This window comes from Schistocerca piceifrons, chromosome 2 (assembly GCF_021461385.2).
Source record: "Schistocerca piceifrons isolate TAMUIC-IGC-003096 chromosome 2, iqSchPice1.1, whole genome shotgun sequence".
NCBI classification, from domain to species: domain Eukaryota; kingdom Metazoa; phylum Arthropoda; class Insecta; order Orthoptera; family Acrididae; genus Schistocerca; species Schistocerca piceifrons.
Window position 1 is genome coordinate 492602678 of NC_060139.1, and position 21925 is coordinate 492624602.

Consider the following 21925-nt stretch of genomic DNA (forward strand, 5'->3'; position numbering starts at 1 on the left):
TTCCATTTTCTTAAACATTATTACCGAAATTCAGTGGATTGTGCATTGCATTTTGATCGATGTTCGTACAAGGACGTGCTGAAAAGTAATTCTCCAGAATTTTTATTCTGTTCTCAATATCGTCTGAGATATTGACGTCATGTACACTCCTGGAAATTGAAATAAGAACACCGAGAATTCATTGTCCCAGGAAGGGGAAACTTTATTGACACATTCCTGGGGTCAGATACATCACATGATCACACTGACAGAACCACAGGCACATAGACACAGGCAACAGAGCATGCACAATGTAGGCACTAGTACAGTGTATATCCACCTTTCGCAGCAATGCAGGCTGCTATTCTCCCATGGAGACGATCGTAGAGATGCTGGATGTAGTATTGTGGAACGGCTTGCCATGCCATTTCCACCTGGCGCCTCAGTTGGACCAGCGTTCGTGCTGGACGTGCAGACCGCGTGAGACGACGCTTCATCCAGTCCCAAACATGCTCAATGGGGGACAGATCCGGAGATCTTGCTGGCCAGGGTAGTTGACTTACACCTTCTAGAGCACGTTGGGTGGCACGGGATACATGCGGACGTGCATTGTCCTGTTGGAACAGCAAGTTCCCTTGCCGGTCTAGGAATGGTAGAACGATGGGTTCGATGACGGTTTGGATGTACCGTGCACTATTCAGTGTCCCCTCGACGATCACCAGTGGTGTACGGCCAGTGTAGGAGATCGCTCCCCACACCATGATGCCGGGTGTTGGCCCTGTGTGCCTCGGTCGTATGCAGTCCTGATTGTGGCGCTCACCTGCACGGCGCCAAACACGCATACGACCATCATTGGCACCAAGGCAGAAGCGACTCTCATCGCTGAAGACGACACGTCTCCATTCGTCCCTCCATTCACGCCTGTCGCGACACCACTGGAGGCGGGCTGCACGATGTTGGGGCGTGAGCAGAAGACGGCCTAACGGTGTGCGGGACCGTAGCCCAGCTTCATGGAGACGGTTGCGAATGGTCCTCGCCAATACCCCAGGAAGAACAGTGTCCCTAATTTGCTGGGAAGTGGCGGTGCGGTCCCCTACGGCACTGCGTAGGATCCTACGGTCTTGGCGTGCATCCGTGCGTCGCTGCGGTCCGGTCCCAGGTCGACGGGCACGTGCGCCTTCCGCCGACCACTGGCGACAACATCGATGTACTGTGGAGACCTCACGCCCCACGTGTTGAGCAATTCGGCGGTACGTCCACCCGGCCTCCCGCATGCCCACTATACGCCCTCGCTCAAAGTCCGTCAACTGCACATACGGTTCACGTCCACGCTGTCGCGGCATGCTACCAGTGTTAAAGACTGCGATGGAGCTCCGTATGCCACGGCAAACTGGCTGACACTGACGGCGGCGGTGCACAAATGCTGCGCAGCTAGCGCCATTCGACGGCCAACACCGCGGTTCCTGGTGTGTCCGTTGTGCCGTGCGTGTGATCATTGCTTGTACAGCCCTCTCGCAGTGTCCGGAGCAAGTATGGTGGGTCTGACACACCGGTGTCAATGTGTTCTTTTTTCCATTTCCAGGAGTGTATATTACATTGTCGACCCTCCCGCACCTCTGACGCAAGGTGAAACCCCCTGCCGCTAAAGGGCTCTCAATTGCAGCGTGGAACATAACGGTGTTTAACTATGCCAGTGCGTGAGAAAGCGCGCTGTAATCGATTTTCTAACCGCAGTAAACGTGCCTCCAATTTTCGAATTTTCACATAGAAAATTTTGAGCCATCGCTTTTTAGCACGCCTTCTTAGATTACAAACGGACGTGTGTTACGTTCATTTAAGCCAGACGTATCACGCTAGTGAGATTCTGCTTGCACAACTGCTATCCCACGCTTAAATTTGACTAATTTCATTACAAATCTTTGTCTCGTCAAGAAGGTTCAGATTTTTAAAATACTTAACATAGTTATAGAGTTTTTCACATTACTGCAGAATACATAATGTTCTAAACTCTCACAAAGTAGAATAAATGCAAACATATTCATTCAGTTTATGTTCATTAGCAGGTGAATTAGAGATTTTGATGCATTTCCACATCTTGAGCACTTTCATTGGGTCTGCAGCTGTTAGTCAATTCTGTGGGAAAGGAAAAATCACCGAACAGACACAGTTTTTGTGTAAATTAATTCGCAGACCGGTTTCGGGAATTCACAGTACCATTTTCAATAGCGTAGGGTGCGTCACAATGACTTAGTGCCACACAGCAGAGCCACCGCTACAAATTTCTGACGAAACCCGCCACATGCTGTGGTCGGTGCTCAGTCACGATGTGAATGTGATGCAGCACGACATAAGAGCAACCACGTGTGTGTGTGTGTGTGACAGACTGGTCTGTAGTGACCTCGTGGTGTGTGTCTGTGTTGCAGGCGGTCGTGACGTACTCGTCGACGTACGTGCTGGTGGCGCTCAGCATAGACCGCTACGACGCCATCACGCACCCCATGAACTTCTCCGGCAGCTGTGAGTACTGGCGCTTCTGCGATGTGACGTCAAAGGTGGAAACTCAGTTGTTAAATATGCAGGCAGTACTGCCGCAAAGAAGCATTACAAAGTAGCACATTTATTTTCAATGAAACATTTACTTTATTCGTGTGACTGGAGATCAATGACCACGTCGTATTAGAATGAAGAACAACATGTCGAATCGTTTTTCATTCTGTTGAAACCAGAAGGTACTATGCATGTGTAAGTACTATATAATCCCTTATCAAAGTGTTTACGTTAGCTTAAATTTAAAGATGGAAATCCTGAATTTCGCAGTACCTAAAAACACTCATCAGCATCTATATTGCAACAACCATTTTTAACGAAATTTGTTCGTAATAACTTCGCAAATTATAGTGCATAGTGAATTATAAGAAAAAACTGATTTAGATAGTATAATACAAATTTTGCCTTGCGATGAATCTAGGGTTTCCTCTGGCATGTGAATGAAATCTCGAGACTATGGAACATTTCATTCTTAACAAATCATTCCTGCAACCTCATTTTTAGAATTCCGCGCCTCAATCTGTAAAAATGGAAACCTTGTAGAATCGCTTTGTTGTTCAATCTGTGTCTCGGTCCAACTGTTGAGAAAAATTTTCATCAGGAACGAGTAGACGTGCCGAGTTCAAATTTATCTCACACATTAAGGTGCTTGGTCTCTTGGTGGTTTAAAAATTTTATGCTTCGAAATCATTGCAATCAAAAGATACGGCCATTTATGTGGCATATTTTGATACTCAAAAACAAACTAATCAAAAATAGCGTACTTCCTGGTGACCCAGAATCATGAAATTCGGCAAGAAGCGCGGTACCACAGCACTATAAAAGGGAAAAACACGAAATTGTTAATTTTAAATTCTATCACACGAAAAAAATATTTCTTTTGGTATCTGCTATCCCCCCCATGAACCATGGACCTTGCCGTTGGTGGGGAGGCTTGCGTGCCTCAGCGATACAGATAGCCGTACCGTAGGTGCAACCACATCGGAGGGGTATCTGTTGAGAGGCCAGACAAACGTGTAGTTCCTGAAGAGGGGCAGCAGCCTTTTCAGTAGTTGCAAGGGCAACAGTCTGGATGATTGACTGATCTGGCCTTGTAACAATAACCAAAACGGCCTTGCTGTGCTGGTACTGCGAACGGCTGAAAGCAAGGGGAAACTACAGCCGTAATTTTTCCCGAGGGCATTCAGCTTTACTGTATGATTACATGATGATGGCGTCCTCTTGGGTAAAATATTCCGGAGGTAAAATAGTCCCCCATTCGGATCTCCGGGCGGGGACTACTCAAGAGGATGTCGTTATCAGGAGAAAGAAAACTGGCGTTCTACGGATAGGAGCGTGGAATGTCAGATCCCTTAATCGGGCAGGTAGGTTAGAAAATTTAAAAAGAGAAATGGATAGGTTAAAGTTAGATATAGTGGGAATTAGTGAAGTTCGGTGGCAGGAGGAACAAGACTTCTGGTCAGGTGACTACAGGGTTATAAACACAAAATCAAATAGGGGTAATGCAGGAGTAGGTTTAATAATGAATAGGAAAATAGGAATGCGGGTAAGCTACTACAAACAGCATAGTGAACGCATTATTGTGGCCAAGATAGATACGAAGCCCACACCTACTACAGTAGTACAAGTTTATATGCCAACTAGCTCTGCAGATGACGAAGAAATTGAAGAAATGTATGATGAAATAAAAGAAATTATTCAGATTGTGAAGGGAGACGAAAATTTAATAGTCATGGATGACTGGAATTCGAGTGTAGGAAAAGGGAGAGAAGGAAACATAGTAGGTGAATATGGATTGGGGGACAGAAATGAAAGAGGAAGCCGCCTGGTAGAATTTTGCACAGAGCACAACATAATCATAACTAACACTTGGTTTAAGAATCACGAAAGAAGGTTGTATACATGGAAGAACCCTGGAGATACTAAAAGGTATCAGATAGATTATATAATGGTAAGACAGAGATTTAGGAACCAGGTTTTAAATTGTAAGACATTTCCAGGGGCAGATGTGGACTCTGACCACAATCTATTGGTTATGACCTGCAGATTAAAACTGAAGAAACTGCAAAAAGGTGGGAATTTAAGGAGATGGGACCTGGATAAACTAAAAGAACCAGAGGTTGTACAGAGATTCAGGGAGAGCATAAGGGAGCAATTGACAGGAATGGGGGAAATAAATACAGTAGAAGAAGAATGGGTAGCTTTGAGGGATGAAGTAGTGAAGGCAGCAGAGGATCAAGTAGGTAAAAAGACGAGGGCTAGTAGAAATCCTTGGGTAACAGAAGAAATATTGAATTTAATTGATGAAAGGAGAAAATATAAAAATGCAGTAAGTGAAACAGGCAAAAAGGAATACAAACGTCTCAAAAATGAGATCGACAGGAAGTGCAAAATGGCTAAGCAGGGATGGCTAGAGGACAAATGTAAGGATGTAGAGGCCTATCTCACTAGGGGTAAGATAGATACCGCCTACAGGAAAATTAAAGAGACCTTTGGAGATAAGAGAACGACTTGTATGAATATCAAGAGCTCAGATGGAAACCCAGTTCTAAGCAAAGACGGGAAGCAGAAAGGTGGAAGGAGTATATAGAGGGTCTATACAAGGGCGATGTACTTGAGGACAATATTATGGAAATGGAAGAGGATGTAGATGAAGATGAAATGGGAGATACGATACTACGTGAAGAGTTTGACAGAGCACTGAAAGACCAGTGTTGAAACAAGGCCCCAGGAGTAGACAAAATTCCATTAGAACTACTGACGGCCTTGGGAGAGCCAGTCCTGACAAAACTCTACCATCTGGTGAGCAAGATGTACGAGACAGGCGAAAAACCCTCAGACTTCAAGAAGAATATAATAATTTCAATCCCAAAGAAAGCAGGTGTTGACAGATGTGAAAATTGCCGAACTATCAGTTTAATAAGCCACAGCTGCAAAGTACTAATGCGAATTATTTACAGACGAATGGAAAAACTGGTAGAAGCCGATCTCGGGGAAGATCAGTTTGGATTCCGTAGAAATGTTGGAACACATGAGGCAATACTGACCTTACGACTTATCTTAGAAGAAAGATTAAGGAAAGGCAAACCTACGTTTCTAGCATTTGTAGACTTAGAGAAAGCTTTTGACAATGTTGACTGGAATACTCTCTTTCAAATTCTAAAGGTGGCAGGTGTAAAATACAGGGAGCGAAAGGCTATTTACAATTTGTACAGAAACCAGATGGCAGTTATAAGAGTCGAGGGACATGAAAGGGAAGCAGTGGTTGGGAAGGGAGTAAGACAGGGTTGTAGCCTCTCCCCGATGTTGTTCAATCTGTATATTGAGCAAGCAGTAAAGGAAACAAAAGAAAAATTCGGAGTAGGTATTAAAATTCATGGAGAAGAAATAAAAATTTTGAGGTTTGCCGATGACATTGTAATTCTGTCAGAGACAACAAAGGACTTGGAAGAGCAGTTGAATGGAATGGACAGTGTCTTGAAAGGAGGATATAAGATGAACATCAACAAAAACAAAACAAGGATAATGGAATGTAGTCTAATTAAGTCGGGTGATGCTGAGAGAATTAGATTAGGAAATGAGGCACTTAAAGTAGTAAAGGAGTTTTGCTATTTGGGGAGCAAAATAACTGATGATGGTCGAAGTAGAGAGGATATAAAATGTAGGCTGACAATGGCAAGGAAAGCGTTTCTGAAGAAGAGAAATTTGTTAACATCCAGTATTGATTTAAGTGTCAGGAAGTCGTTTCTGAAAGTATTTGTATGGAGTGTAGCCATGTATGGAAGTGAAACATGGACGATAAATAGTTTGGACAAGAAGAGAATAGAAGCTTTTGAAATGTGGTGCTACAGAAGAATGCTGAAGATTAGATGGGTAGATCACATAACTAATGAGGAAGTATTGAATAGGATTGGGGAGAAGAGAAGTTTGTGGCACAATTTGACCAGAAGAAGGGATCGGTTGGTAGGACATGTTCTGAGGCATCAAGGGATCACCAATTTAGTATTGGAGTGCAGCGTGGAGGGTAAAAATCGTAGAGGGAGACCAAGAGATGAATACACTAAGCAGATTCAGAAGGATGTAGGTTGCAGCAGGTACTGGGAGATGAAAAAGCTTGCACAGGATAGAGTAGCATGGAGAGCTGCATCAAACCAATCTCAGGACTGAAGACCACAACAACAACAACAACATCTGCTATCCGATTTCAAACTTGAAATTAAAACATCCTCGCCGCGCGGAGAGGCGCGCATTTTAGGGCGCCATGCACAGACTGCGCGGAAATTCGAGTCATCCCTCGGGCATGGGTCTGTGTGTTGTACTTAGCATAAGTTAATTTTAGTTAGTTTAAATTGTGTGTAATTGTAGGGACCGATGACCTCAGCAGTTTGGTCCCTTAGGAATTCACACATATTTGTCATTTAAAACACCCTCGAAACTCTTGGTATTCCTGGAACCGATATCTTATTAGTATCAATGTCGATAACAGGCAAAAATCTTCAGTACCTCAGTTCCCGTAATGGATAAATTGTCCATGCAGGTAATTGTTTGTACGAAACTCTCAGTGCACGAATGTTACTCGCACCTGGGAATTTTTTTTCCTTCTGTCTTTTCTTCTTTTTTCCTACTTCGTCTTCTTCTTGTTAGTTATGGTGTTGGGTGTATTGCGTTTATCCAGTTGCCAAATAATGCTGTATAGTTATGGAATCTCACTGATTGTTATAATTGCACGTAAGAGTAATAATCGTTGAAAACGGCTGGTCAATTATAAATGTGTCGGTTACTGTTTTTACTTCGACGATCATGGAGGCATGGCTTTAACATCGGATCAAGGAACGTTTGTGTTCAAATTCCTCCAGCTAATATTCGAGTTTATGTGAGGGAACGCTTCCTGCAGATGATTTTTTTCTTTTTTTATATAACTGTTCTTCAGTATAAAATCATAGATCTATTATGGACTGCGGTTCTTGCGTATGCAACTGGGCTCGAAAAAATATAACTTCATGTATGTTAAAACTTTTATGGGGTTATGTCGATTGGTGCTTCCATGCTTATTGGCACCCAAGTGTTAAGATCTACATCTAAATCTACATCTACATAGATACTCCGCAAGCCACCGAACAGTGGGTGGCGGAGGATACCCTTTACCACTATTAGTCATTTCCTTTCCTGATCCACTCGCAAATAGAGGGAAAGAAACGACTGATTATATGCCTCCGTATGAGCCCTAATTTCTCGTATCTTCTTGGTCCTTACAAAGAGTGTAGGTCAGCGGCAGTAGAATCGTTGGGCAGTCAGCTTCGAATGCCGATTCTCTAAATTTTCTCAATAGTGTTTCTCGAAAAGAACGTCGACTTCCCTCCAGGGATTCCTATTTGAGTTCCCGAAGCATCTCCGTACCACCTACGTGTCGTTCGAACCTACCGGTAATAAATCTAGCAGTCCGCCTCTGAATTGCTTCAGTTTCTTCCTTCGGTCCGACCTGGTAGCGATACCAAACACTCGAGCAGTACTCAAGAATAGGTCGTACCAGCGTCGTACGTGCGATCTCCTTTACAGCTGAACCACTCTTTCCTACAGTTTCCTAATAAACTGAGGTCAACTATTCGCCTTCCCTACCATAGTTCTCACATGCTCCTTCCATTTCATATCGCTTTGAAATGCTACGCTCAGATATTTAAGCAACTGTGCCCAGCGGGACACTAGTAATACTACATCCTAACGATACAGGTTTGTTCTTCCTACTCATCCGCGTTGTCTGTGGTTCCCTCCTCCAATACATTTTGTGCATGCAGTTAATAAGAAGAGATTTGTAATTTTGTCTTAGATCTGTGAGGTTTAGACGAGCGGTTCTCAGTTTTATGTGCAGCAAACCATTTTAAAAATATTTCCCCTCATAATAAACCAACGCACCGCGCATCGGATGCCACCTGCTATGGCAAAAGGAGCTGGAAGTATCTTTGTATGGGAACGCAGTTTGCTTAATACTAAGTTACTTATTGTTTGCTCATTTTGCAGGAAGTTCAGCTGCCTGTCGCAGTACAATTTGACGTTGGCTCTAGTCTTCATCAGCATGTCAGCTTAATTTCATGTCGACATCTTTTCGCGCATTCTCCCAGGTATATTACAAGGATTTCGTGGCAGCTGTTTTGTTGATACCAATCATAATGGTCTGTGTTACTGATATCGCTAACAGTGTGCAGCAGAAAGGTTTTTTTTTCGTTTATTTAACCAAGCTCTCGTTGGAGGAATGGTTGCTTAAATTCCTCTGCGCGAGATGTCATTAGTTTACGGGACCAAAACGCAGGACTGTGCTGAGGATTCACAGGATCAACGTAGAAAACAGGTTCCCCGGTTCATGGAATTTCATGCGTAGAGTTTCGCAAGATAAATTGCTGAAAAATTGTTTTACACCTTCTGCACGTCTGTGAATAAGCGCGAACTCAGATCGGAACGAAATAATAAATAACATCTTTACTCTGAACAAAAAAAAAAAAAATCAGTTGGAGAAATAAAGGTAGCGTGTTGGATCCCAAACATGTTCGAGCATCTGTATAATGAAACTGTGGTTATATTGACATTCCATACGGTGCACTTCCACTTGCTTTGATCCTCCTCAGCGCGCTACCCACGCATTTATCAAGACGTTGTGACGCTCTATCTGTCCTGCACGTATGGTGAGAGTTCCCGTGACGAGGTATTACAGTTTAGGTTGTAAAATCGTGATTCTATAGTACACTCTCAAATGACCTTCGATAGCACTTAGAGGTTTCTTACATCAGTACGTGATACTGACTCACAACGCGACTGCCCGCACATACTAGATGAGCTTCTGAGGCACACACTTATGTACCGTAGCTATCATCACTCATCAGAGCTGGGGCTGGTGGTGTAGCGTTAAAGTGAGTGCCTAGAAACACAAGCCGCGGGATCGAATCTCTGCCAGAGCACAGAAATTTTCAGTATTGAGTCGCCTGGAATCACAAGTATTTCGGATTCAACGTTGCATAGTAGGTCACGTTTCTCGGTTGGACAACTATCAGTCGTCTGACAAAAAATGGTTCAAATGACTCTGAGCACTATGGGACTAAACATCTATGGTCACCAGTCCCCTAGAACTTAGAACTACTTAAACCTAACTAACCTAAGGACATCACACAACACCCAGTCATCACGAGGCAGAGAAAATTCCTGACCCCGCCGGGAATCGAACCCGGGAACCCAGGCGCGGGAAGCGAGAACGCTACCGCACGACAGACGTATGACAAATCTTGCACTCATCAGTGAAGAGGACCAGATAATTCTGATTCAGGATTTCACTTTTCTTGCACACTATTGTGCTGGGAGTGTTGCACTGTGGGTATAGACATCGAATTGGTCATCTGAAGACGCTTGAGTACTGTCCGGATCGACTTATCCCTCGCATTTGTCTCCTAAAACGCATCGTGCGCTTCTGTGGCGGTTATGCGGGCCGTGGGCGACCACCGCAAGACAGTACTTCTTCAATGTCCTCTGTGTCAGGATGAAGGCTGGATGTTCGATTCAGTCCGTGTTTAGCACGTCTATCGGGTGGGCGGGCAACTTTTAGTACTAGAAGGCCTTGTTGAAGTAAAGTAACACTGCACTCTCGGTGTAGTCTTGAGATGACTCTTCGAGGCACGTTGACAGAATGAAGAGTGTACGGAAGCAGCTTTGTCCTGTTCAGAATTGGAAACAAAATATTCTCTACTAAACTACGCAAATCCTGATGTTGGTTGTATTCTCGAGCGCTCAAAACTGTGGGCAGGCCACTTATTTGATAACCACCGATAACCACCCTTTAAATTTCAGTTGTGCGCAAAGGTAAATGGATAATGAAATTGCGGCCCTCGGCACAGAAGTTAAGGTGGGGAATTTACATAAATCAGAACGTGACTGACGCTGTCTTGGTGGAGAAATATTTATTTGTGTATGGTTTACTGTGACTGAAACACAGCTCGACTGGATCTAACTTAATATTGCGAAGGTAACAAAATACTCAAATTTATTCATAAAAACATCTATTAAATCACATGTAAATTCTACAATGAAAACAATGACAATTGTGTTTCCAAACTCAGTTGTAAGTTTAACTGGATAGCAGCGATACCTGTCCATCTATGAATTTACTGCTTGCCCACTTGAGGATTTACACTCTAATAAAGTGGAAAAATAATTTCAGTCTACATAATAATGTAAATTTCTGATCAAAACAGTGACAAAGTTGGTGACCGTCCCGAGACGTTCACATATTCAGTATAGGTGTCAAACTGAGACAGGCGATCGTCCTGCTTTCCGAAAGTGTGATGTCACACTGAAATACGCTTCTGGTGCTGCGAATTATGCTGGCCATAAAGATGGAAGTGAGCACCACGCTGTACGCTACAGAAGTGCTGGGACGACGATGACGTGCATCCTGTCGCAACTCTAAGATGTTTCAAACACAACCGCAAGGCAACGAAAAGTCGATTCGTCCTCTATCGCTACCATCCACGGATTCAATCCTGACATCTCCACGACCGAAGCATCAGACGATGCCGACGCCTCAGTGAACGAATCACAGCTTGATACGGACTCTACCACGACCAAGCCCGAAGTGTTTCTTGTGGCGCTCACTTATGTGCTCCTAATAAAAACAAATGGCTCCAAGCACTATGGGACTTAACATCTGAGGTCATCAGTCCCCTAAAACTTAGAACTACTTAAACCTAACTAACCTAAGGACATCACAAACATCCAGGCCCGAGGCAGGATTTGAACCTACGACCGTAGCAGCAGCGCGTTTTCGGACTGAAGCGCCTAGAACCGCTAGGCTACTGCGGCCGGCTGCTCCTAATCCTTTCCTGCCAAACAGTGATAGTAGACAATTGCATAACTAAGTAGCATTGCTGCGCGAAGGTTCCCTACAACTACATAATTCCATCAAAATGGCACTTCTCTTTCAGGCGACAATCTCCACATGAACATGTTCCCCGCAACCAAAAAACATTGACTTCAGTGATGCATTCTCCATGTCACACACTATTACGCCAGTCGCGCGTTCTCCCTCCCGCCTATTTCATCAGCATTGCCACTGAGACTTAAGAAATAAAGAAAGAGTCGCTACGGGGCTAGACTGTTTCCTGTTGCCCACGCTTTCTACAAGCGGTAAATGTTTGTCTTCAAAGAAGGTCCGCAAGTACAGGTGGACAATATTTTCCAACCCCTCGAGACAGCGGCTTCAGCCTCCGTTGTAAGATTTCACCACCCGCCTGGTCGGTCGGTCTTTACTCGCGGCCGGTCCTATTTGGCAGTAGCGTTCCCTGCTCACCGTCTCAAATCCAACGTGCTGCTTATTCGCTTCTGCACCAAAACTTTCACATTAACGCAACGTGTTAATATAGCACAGAAATAAAAATAACAGCACCGTACTACCAGTCAACGTGATTCCAATTCATGAACGAACGTTCTCATACCGATTTAACTTGTTGTCAGCCTCTGAATTACAAAATAATATCAATTTTGATGAAAACGACCTGCAAAATTGCCAGCCCGAGATTCAACTGCACTTAAAATGTAGGTTCACTTGTACACTGAAGAGCCAAAGAAACTGCTACGCCGCCCGGTGTGGCCGAGCGGTTCTAGGAGCTTCAGTGTGGAATCGCGCGACCGATACGGTCGCAGGTTCGACTCCTGCCTGGGGCATGGATGTGTGTGATGTCCTTAGGTTAGTTAAGTTTAAGTAGTTCTAATTTCTAGGAGACTGATGACCTCCGATGTTAAGTTCCATAGTGCTCAGAGCCCTTTGAACCATTTTAAACTGTTACACCTGCCTAATAGCGTTAGGACCCCCGCGAACAGGCAGAAGTGCCGCAACACGCCGTGGTATGAACTCGACTAATGTGTGAAGTACTGCTGGAGGGAACTGACACCATGAGTCCTGCATGACCCATTTCTCTTCAATATTGAATGAAAATTTTCATATACCACTGGTATTTTAAAATGCTGATGTGTATTGGCGAGACTGTAACCTTTCTGGAATGTTTCTCAAAATTAGCCAATATATGACATGGTGCATCAGTTTTTCCAGCTACTGACCTGTCCCCGTCGTCCGGCGTTTTATACTATTAACGAAGATCTTTTTAAAAAGTGGTTTCTTGATGTTCACTTACAGCTAAGGCCATTGACTTAAGAGAATCAACGGGAATATAGTTACACGTTTTAAATAAGATTACTGACTAGTTAAATTCTCTCAGTGCTGTTTCTGTAATCACGTTCTATGTACCTTCATAGCGTGCCTTTACAGTACGTTTCTCTGTCATGTTCCATTGCGTTTCTGCAGTTGTTTATATACTTTTTAAGGTTAATCTAATCCATAAACAAAAGTGTGATCATTCTCTATCGATAAATGTTGCAGTGTTATGTTTCCAACTTCCACCGCCAAGCACGATATACACTGAAGAGCCAAAGAAACTGGTACACCTGATTAATATCGCTTAGGGCACCCGCGAGCACGCAGAAGTGCCGCAACACTACGTGACATAGGCTGGACTAGTGTGTTAAGTAGTGCTGGTGGGAATTGACACCATGAATACTGCAGGGCCGTCCAAAATCCGTAAGAGTACAAGGGGATGGAGACCTCTTCTGGACAACACGTAAGAAGGCATCCCAGATATGCTCAGTAATGTTCATGTCTGGGGTGTTTGCTGGCCAGCAGAAGTGTTTAAACACAGAAGGGTGTTCCTGGAGCCACTGTGTAGCAATTCTGCACGTGTAAGGTGTCGCTTTGTCGCGCTGGAATTGCCCAATAGACAATGGACATGATTGGATGCAAGTGATCAGACATGATGCTTACGGACGTGTCACCTGTTAAAGTCTTATCTAGACGTATCAGGGGTCCTATATCACTCCAACTGCACCCCCTCCCCTACACCATTACATAGTCTGCACCATCTTGAACAGTCCCCTGCTGCCATGCAGTGTCTATAGGTTCATGTTGTTGTCTCCATAGCCATACACGACTATCCGCTTGATACAATTTGAAACGGCACTCGACCGCCCAGGCAACGTTTCCAGTCATCAACAGTCCAGAGTCGGTGTTGACGGGCCCAGGCGAGACGTAAAACTTTGTGTCGTGCAGTCATCAAGGGTACTCGACTGGGCCTTCGGCTCCCAAAGCCCATATCAATGTTGTTCCCTTCAATAGTTCGCACGCTGACACTTGTTGATGACCCAGCATTGAAATCTGCAGAAATTTATGGAAGGTTCGCCCTTCTGTGACGTTGAACGATTCTCTTCAGTCGTCGTTGGGCCCCTTCTTGCAGGATCTTTTGCCGGCCGCAGCCATGTCGGAGATTTGATGTTTTACCGGATTTCTGATATTCACGGTACACTCGTCAAATGGTCCTACGGGAAAATAGCCACTTCATCGCTAGCTCGGAGATGCTGTGTCCATAGCTCGTGCGCCGATTATAACACGACGTTTAAACCCAGTTATATCTTGCTAACCTGCCACTGTAGCAGCAGTAACCGATATAACAACTGCGCCAGACACTTGTTGTATTACATAGGCGTTGCCGACCGCAGTGCCGTATCCTGCCTGTTTACTTATCTCTGATTTTGAATACGTATGCGTATACCAGGTTCTTTGGCGCTTCAGTGTATTGGCCAGTAGCGTTCCCTGCTCACTGTCTCAATCCAAGGCGCTGTTTAATCGTTTGCGTACCAAAAACTTTCGCAGACCACTGAGCCCGTCAACGTGTTAATAAAGGACATAAATGAAGATAACAGCGCCGTAGTACCAGTCTCCGTGAATCCAATTCATGAATAAACGTTCTCATACCGATTTACCCTGTTGTCAGCCTCTGAATTACAAAATCATAGTAATTTTGATGAAAAATCCATACAGAATTGCCTGCCGTGATTAAGCTGAACTGAAAATGTAGATTCACTTGTACCTCCCTTGTACAAAGACGTAACGATTCGCTGTGGCATTTTCGTATAGGTAGACAGTTTATGACCATTCGCGCTAGAGATTCCTGAGGTCGATAATGGTAGAGTTCACTAAGTGAACGGCTAACAAAAAACAAGTCTAGAGCATAGAAAAGTCATTTTAAGTGTCCAAGGAGCAAACGTAATACAAGCAAGGTAAAAACTTCGCTGCTGAAAGATACGTGCTTAATGCTTCAGTGAACTAGCGAGATCGAGTGGCGAGTGTGGGGCTGTAGTATTTGCAGGCAGTCTCGCCTCAGTGCGGGCTCTACGTGACATGTCTGCTATGGACACGCCTAGCGCGGGAGCCAGTTGCAGCTGGAGTATGTGGTGCGAGTGTATCTGACCTGTTCTCCATATCGATATTCGGGCTAGTTAGGGAACCCGAACCACTGCCGGATGCTAAGGTATTCAGAGTATTGAGAATTTGAAAAACAATTATGTATCTCATGAGAGTGGTGAAAAAAGTGTTTAATAATTTATTTAGTGTCGTTCTTAAGATGTTAGCTGTAGATAAGTTCGTACCGACTAAGGTCCAAAGCGAGGGGAAAGATCCACCGTGGTATAAAAATCATGTACGAAAGGTACTACGGAAACAAAGAAAGCTTCTTCATAGGTTTAAGAGTAGTCGAATCATAGCTGATAAGGAAAAGCTGAACGAAGCCAAAAAGAGCGTAAAGAGAGCAATGAGAGAAGCATTCAACGAATTCGAACATAAAACATTGGCAAACAATCTAAACAAGAACCCTAAAAAGTTTTGGTCATATGTAAAATCGGTAAGCGGATCTAAATCCCCTATTCAGTCACTCGTTGACCACGATGGCACCGAAACAGAGGACGACCGAAGAAAGGCAGAAATACTGAATTCAGTGTTCCGAAACTGTTTCACTGCGGAAAATCGTAACACGGTCCCTGACTTCAGCCGTCACACGGACGCCAAAATGGAAAATATTGAAATAAACGATATCGGAATCGAAAATCAACTGCTATCACTTAGTAGCGGAAAAGCATCCGGACCAGACGAGATACCCTTAAGATTCTACAGTGATTATGCTAAAGAACTTGCCCACTTTCTATCAGCAATTTATCGTAGATCGCTGGAAGAACGTAAAGTACCTAGCGACTGGAAGAAAGCGCAGGTCGTTCCCATTTTCAAGAAAGGGTCATAAATCAGATGCGAATAATTATAGGCCTATTTCGCTTACGTCAATCTGTTGTAGAATAATGGAACATGTTTTGTGTTCTCGTATTATGACGTTCTTAGATAATACAAATCTCCTTCATCATAACCAACATGGATTCCGCAAACAGAGATCATGTGAAACTCAGCTCGCCCTATTTGCCCAAGAAATTCACAGTGCCGTAGACACTGGCGAGCAGATTGATGCCGTATTCCTGGACTTCAGGAAGGCATTTGATACGGTTCCGCACTTACGTTTAGTGAAAAAAATACGAGCTTACGGAATATCGGACCAGGTTTGTGATTGGATTCAGGATTTCCTAGAAGAAAGAACACAACATGTCATTCTTAACGGTTCAAAATCTGCAGATGTAGAGGTAATTTCGGGAGTACCGCAGGGAAGCGTGATAGGACCTTTATTGTTTACAATATACATAAATGACTTAGTTGACAACATCGGTAGCTCCGTGAGGCTATTTGCAGATGACACGGTTGTCTACAAGAAAGTAGCAACATCAGAAGACTCGTACGTACTCCAGGAGGACCTGCAGAGGATTAATGCATGGTGCGACAGCTGGCAGCTTTCCCTAAACGTAGATAAATGTAATATAATGCGCATACATAGGGGCAGAAATCCATTCCAGTACGATTATGCCATAGGTGGTAAATCATTGGAAGCGGTAACGACCGTAAAATTCTTAGGAGTTACTATCCGGAGCGATCTGAAGTGGAATGATCACATAAAACAAATAGTGGGAAAAGCAGGCGCCAGGTTGAGATTCATAGGAAGAATTCTAAGAAAATGTGACTCATCGACGAAAGAAGTAGCTTACAAAACGCTTGTTCGTCCGATTCTTGAGTATTGCTCATCAGTATGGGACCCTTACCAGGTTGGATTAATAGAAGAGCAGCGCGATTCGTCATGGGGACATTTAGTCAGCGCGAGAGCGTTACGGAGATGCTGAACAAGCTCCTGTGGCGGACACTTCAAGAAAGGCGTTACGCAATACGGAGAGGTTTATTATCGAAATTACGAGAGAGCACATTCCGGGAAGAGATGGGCAACATATTACTACCGCCCACATATATCTCGCGTAATGATCACAACGAAAAGATCCGAGAAATTAGAGCAAATACGGAGACTTACAAGCAGTCGTTCTTCCCACGCACAATTCGTGAATGGAACAGGGAAGGGGGGATCAGATAGTGGTACAATAAGTACCCTCCGCCACACACCGTAAGGTGGCTCGCGGAGTATAGATGTAGATGTAGATGTAGAGTCTTTTAAGATTTTTATTACACTAGTCGAGTAGCAAATTAAGAGAGTATTGCTCTCTTGTTACACACCTGACGCTATAAGAGTTACAGAAACTGGACTTTAAAATCAAACTTTAAGGATACGAGATCCCTGATTTCGGACACTTACTATTTCTTCTGCACTTCACTTTTTATACAGGGTGTTACAGATGTAAGTGTGAAAGAGGACGGCGTACTGAACAATATTACATCAGTATTTTTGCAGACTAATACTTATAGACATTACAAGACGTAATGTTTTAGAGTGGTTCGTGCCTCCAAGTATATGTGGCAAGAGCATGACAATAATGCTTATTTTCCCATGAGCTGCACATCAGGTGAATTGTCGACATGTGTACGCAAAATGGTTAGTCTATGCTGACAGGCACAGTCGACATACGAGGAGAGCACAGCATGTGCTGTAACATCAAAAATTCGCTCAGTGGAAGAGGAGCCAAAATAAGCGAATACGTGTCTGACCTTATCCGTAGATACTCGACCATTTCTGAGAAGACAGCGGTGAAAAATTTTCGACGTAATTTATGTGCCTTCGAGCGAGCAAATGGTTTAAACGAATTGGTGGCACAGTGGCTAGCATCGCAGCCTCATTATTTTTATTTTTACTTTTGTTTTTGTTTCTGTTTATCTACCCATGTGTGTACACGAATCTCTCCCAATGCATATCGAAATAGCGCTGTTTTATTTTATCTATTAATATTATGTCTGGTGAATAAAAACATAAATGAATGAAGAAACTGTTTGAAATTGTTTTCGGTGAAGTTTCTGTTGTGTATCTTGATCCGTAATGAGCTGCAAGCGCCAGTTTTCGGAAAAGTGATCCGTTATGGGTGGTTTGCCGAGAAATTGTTACCAACGCGTGTAATCTTCAACAACGTTAACATTTATTTCCCGAGAGTGATTTATACAAAGAAATGTCGCTGTAGCAAACTTGCCTTCGCGTGATGCTCGTGGTGTTCCGGATTTCTGTGTTTCGAATGTCTCTGTCATCGGTGTAATCCAAGGAATGCACAAAATCTTGTTCAGGGATAAACATGAGAATGTAATTTATGAATTAAGAACTGATAAAAGAATGAAATAGAAGAATATGAGAATTTAGAAAGATTTTACAGTCAGAAAATACCACACACATACACACACACACACACACACACATATATATATATATATATATATATATAGGTTTCCCGTTGTCATATAACAGATGACAACGGGAAACCTAGTTGTAATTTTACAATTATAACTCACTGGAAGCCCGTAACTTGGTAAGATACGTTCGTGTAGTAATCTTGTACGGACATGAGTAGATAAATGAAAAAAAAATAAATAAGAATAATCGGGTTTAGATCAAGGGACGCACGATTATGTACGGATAAGCCGAAACACGTGTTCGTTTATTTTGACTCCTCTTCCACTGAGTGAAAATTCTGGGAATCGACTTATGGCACCTGCCATGTACTCTTCGTTGCTGATGCAGAACGACCGCGCAGAAAACTCAGTTCATAAAATTAGTGGGAAGACTGTTCGACGCAGAGAAGAAATAATCGATACAGTGATGTTCACACAAGTTGAGGTAGCACATATAACAATATCTGCACCTGCACTCGTTACACCGTATATATTAGTGGCCGACAACCTCTCAACCAACCATCTCACGAAGAGCTTAGAAAAGTTATTATTAAAACCTCGTAATACTGCTCTTCCATTGCCCTGTAGGAAACTATCATACATCCGTCCAGTAGTTCGTGCTCCAGTACTTGCATACTTGCACGCAAGACACCGTATTCGCACAGGTTCTTTATGTATGTGGTGAGCATTTCCTGAACGCCAGTGTTGATTGTGCTGAGCGTTTATATCCCCCGATCAACGCAGCCATACTTCTTTAACAAACAGAGCATTTCAGGGTCAACCTTTACACACACACACACACACACACACACACACACACACACACACACACACACAGCTATAGACAGTAGCAGTACTGGCGAACAACGGAATCTAAACTGGTCAGCCGATGTACACCGTTACTTCATAAGGTGTCATCTGGAGTGTGTGCACATCTCTTAGCAGATTCTGTTGGCAAAGCAAAGTTAAGCGCTAAATGGTGAACCGTTTCCTCCGACTTCTTTCTACGACCGCTCCTAGTCCAGCTACCCAAGCCACTTTCCAGAGTTCGGAAGAAGAACTTCAGCGTACGCAGCGATCAGACCCCGCTTTCCCGTATTCGATCCCGCGCAACCTTGCGTGGTACGTGAAGCACTCTGCATTATTATCGCACTATGTACTTAAATCCATTCGATTCCTCTTGCGATGGCGCTTACGGTCACAGCACACTACTGGAACGCCATTGCCAGTTCCGTTTCATACGATCTGTCCAGTGACACCGCCAATCGAGTTTAAAGACGTGGCGAACATTAAATATCGCTCTTCCTGTTATGAGGAGCCTCTGGAGGAAAGAAGAGCGGGACAGTGCATTTATTTATCACCCATTGATACCTATTAATCTGGCTTCCACACAGCAAATTTTTCTGAATAAGTGATGGAAGGATCAATTTATTTTAAATGTTCCGCGGTGACCAGAGACTCAGCCCCATCCTGCATGAGCTATACCAACCTTGGAGTAGTTTAGTTGTTGCAGAGCTAACGGAGATGTCAGTGCGTGTCATCCTGCAATTGGCAGATATACGGAGGTTGGAACTTAAATAGTGGCAACACCGCTGTGGAGACACTATGCAATGGAATCTACTATTGTCGCTGATAGCACACGTTGTTGACATACGTACCTTACCTCCGAGCAAATGGTCTCGCCCGTCCCCCGTCACTAACGTGCGCACAATCGAGGGAAAAACAGTCACTAGTGAGCGAGCGGTCTAACGTAACGGTGTCACTATGTTTTCGGAACAGGAACAACGGATTGAATGTGCCAGAGGTCGTAAGCATGACAGTGTAATCAAGGTCTTCAAGAGGCGTGCGAGGAATCGGCCGTACAAAACAGTGGCACGATGGATAAAAGCCTTCAACGGAAGTCAGCAAACAGAGGCCGACATGCATCGGGTAGGTCGTCCTAGCGTCTCTGAAGAAGAAGTGCATGCTCTTGCCGCTTTAGTGGACAGTGATCGACGTCATACGATTCGCGAACACGCCCACGAAACCGGATTAGCGCATACGACTGTGCTTCACATCCTGAAGGAACGCCTGGGCGTGCGAAAAATTGCATCACGAGGGCTTCCGCTTGAATTGACGGAAATGCAGAAATGAATGCGTTACGACGCTGCTCAGACGCACTTGGATCGCTGTGAGCGCGAAGGAGAGGCTTTCTTACGCCGTATCGTAACACTGGATGAGACATGGGATACATCGTACGAGACAAACCGGAAACGCCAATCCAACGAATAGCGTCATAACGGGTCGCCGCGAAAGTCGAAAGAGCGTCAGAGCGCCAGTATGGCGAAAGTTATGGTGATTCTCGTGTACGGCTGTGATGGTGTTATCCTAACGCAATACCTTCCTCCACGGAAGACCGTCAATACACAGTATTATTGTTCGTTTTTGGAGCATCACCTGTGACCAGCTTTGCGAAAGAAGCGGCGATGCTTTCTGCGCAACCCAACCATCATTTTGCACGACAATGCGCGGGCGCATACAGCGCACGCTGTGACTACTCTGTTCGGTCGATGGGACTGGGAAGTACTGTACCATCCACCATATTCCCTGGAATTAAGTCCTTGTGATTTTGATTTGATTCCGAAGATGAAAGAACCACTTTGTGGCATTCGCTTCAGAACTGTTCCAGAGATTCGACAGCCAGTAGACCGTTCCATTCGCACCGTCAACAGAACAGTCTCTGCTAACGGTATACTACGCCTTCCACATAGCTGGCAACGAGGTCTACACAATGCTGATGACTACTTTGATGGACAGTAACAGGTGCAAACACGTAACTCTTTTGTATCGGTTGTGAATAAATAGTTGCCTCTATAAGTTCCAACCCTCGTATGAATGCGTGGTGTCTGTTCTTTCAGACATGTCTGAAAGAACAGACGCCACTCATTCATAGAATTGATTCGTCTCGATGGATAATGAATCAACTATCTTTAGTGAGGGTGCGCAGTTATGTTCTGCCTCCACTGGGAATCTCAATGTATGCCAAGGGGCGACACCTCCTGACAGGCGGCGACACACAGATCACTGGAGGGAATACAGGGCTGATATATGAGCACTGCAGCCTTGGCAGCAGCGTCAGCAGCCTCTTTTCCTGGCAGACCGACATGACCACGAACCCGACTGGCTGGACCAAGAGGGAGCAAGAGACAGTTTTCCCGGACCCGTTGCGCTAAGGGATGGACAGTGTACGACGCACACAGACTTTGGAGGGCGCACAGCGAGTCTGAGCATGGGACACAATTGTAAAGTGTGTCACCGGATTTACTCCGTGGCCTGATACAGGGTGAAGAGCTCGGCTGTAAATACTGAGCAGTGTTCCGGAAGCCGATATCGAAAGATGTGGGCGCCAATGGCGAAGGCACACCCGACGCCATCGGGCTCGTGCTTGGCTACTTCCCTTTGGGGAACATGTCTGGGATGTTATTGGAAACATTCCACATTGTCTGTCGCTGACATGGAACAGTCTCACCATTGTTTCTGCCGGCCGGAGTGGCCGAGCGGTTCAAGGCGCTACAGTCTGGAACCGTACGACCGCTCCGGTCGCAGGTTCGAATCCTGCCTCGGCCATGGATGTTGTTATGTCCTTAGGTTAGTTAGGTTTAAGTAGTTCTAAGTTCTAGGGGACTGATGACCTCAGAAGTTAAGTCCCATAGTGCTCAGAGCCATTTGAACCATTGTTTCTGGTTCCCTTTTCCTTTCTTTGTTTCCCTTCTCCTCTCGTTCCTCCGCTTCGGCGTTTGAGGTTCCTGGTTT

At 44.4% G+C, this 21925-nt stretch overlaps 1 protein-coding gene across 1 annotated transcript in view; it reads left to right on the plus strand.

The window, feature by feature from the left end:
• Positions 1-21925, plus strand: part of LOC124777022 (cardioacceleratory peptide receptor-like) — a 297735-nt gene that overhangs the window by 192412 nt on the left and 83398 nt on the right. Inside the window, exon 3 of the mRNA XM_047252274.1 lies at positions 2403-2496. Within this exon, the coding sequence (XP_047108230.1) occupies positions 2403-2496 (94 nt within the window). The remainder of the gene's footprint in view (positions 1-2402; positions 2497-21925) is intronic.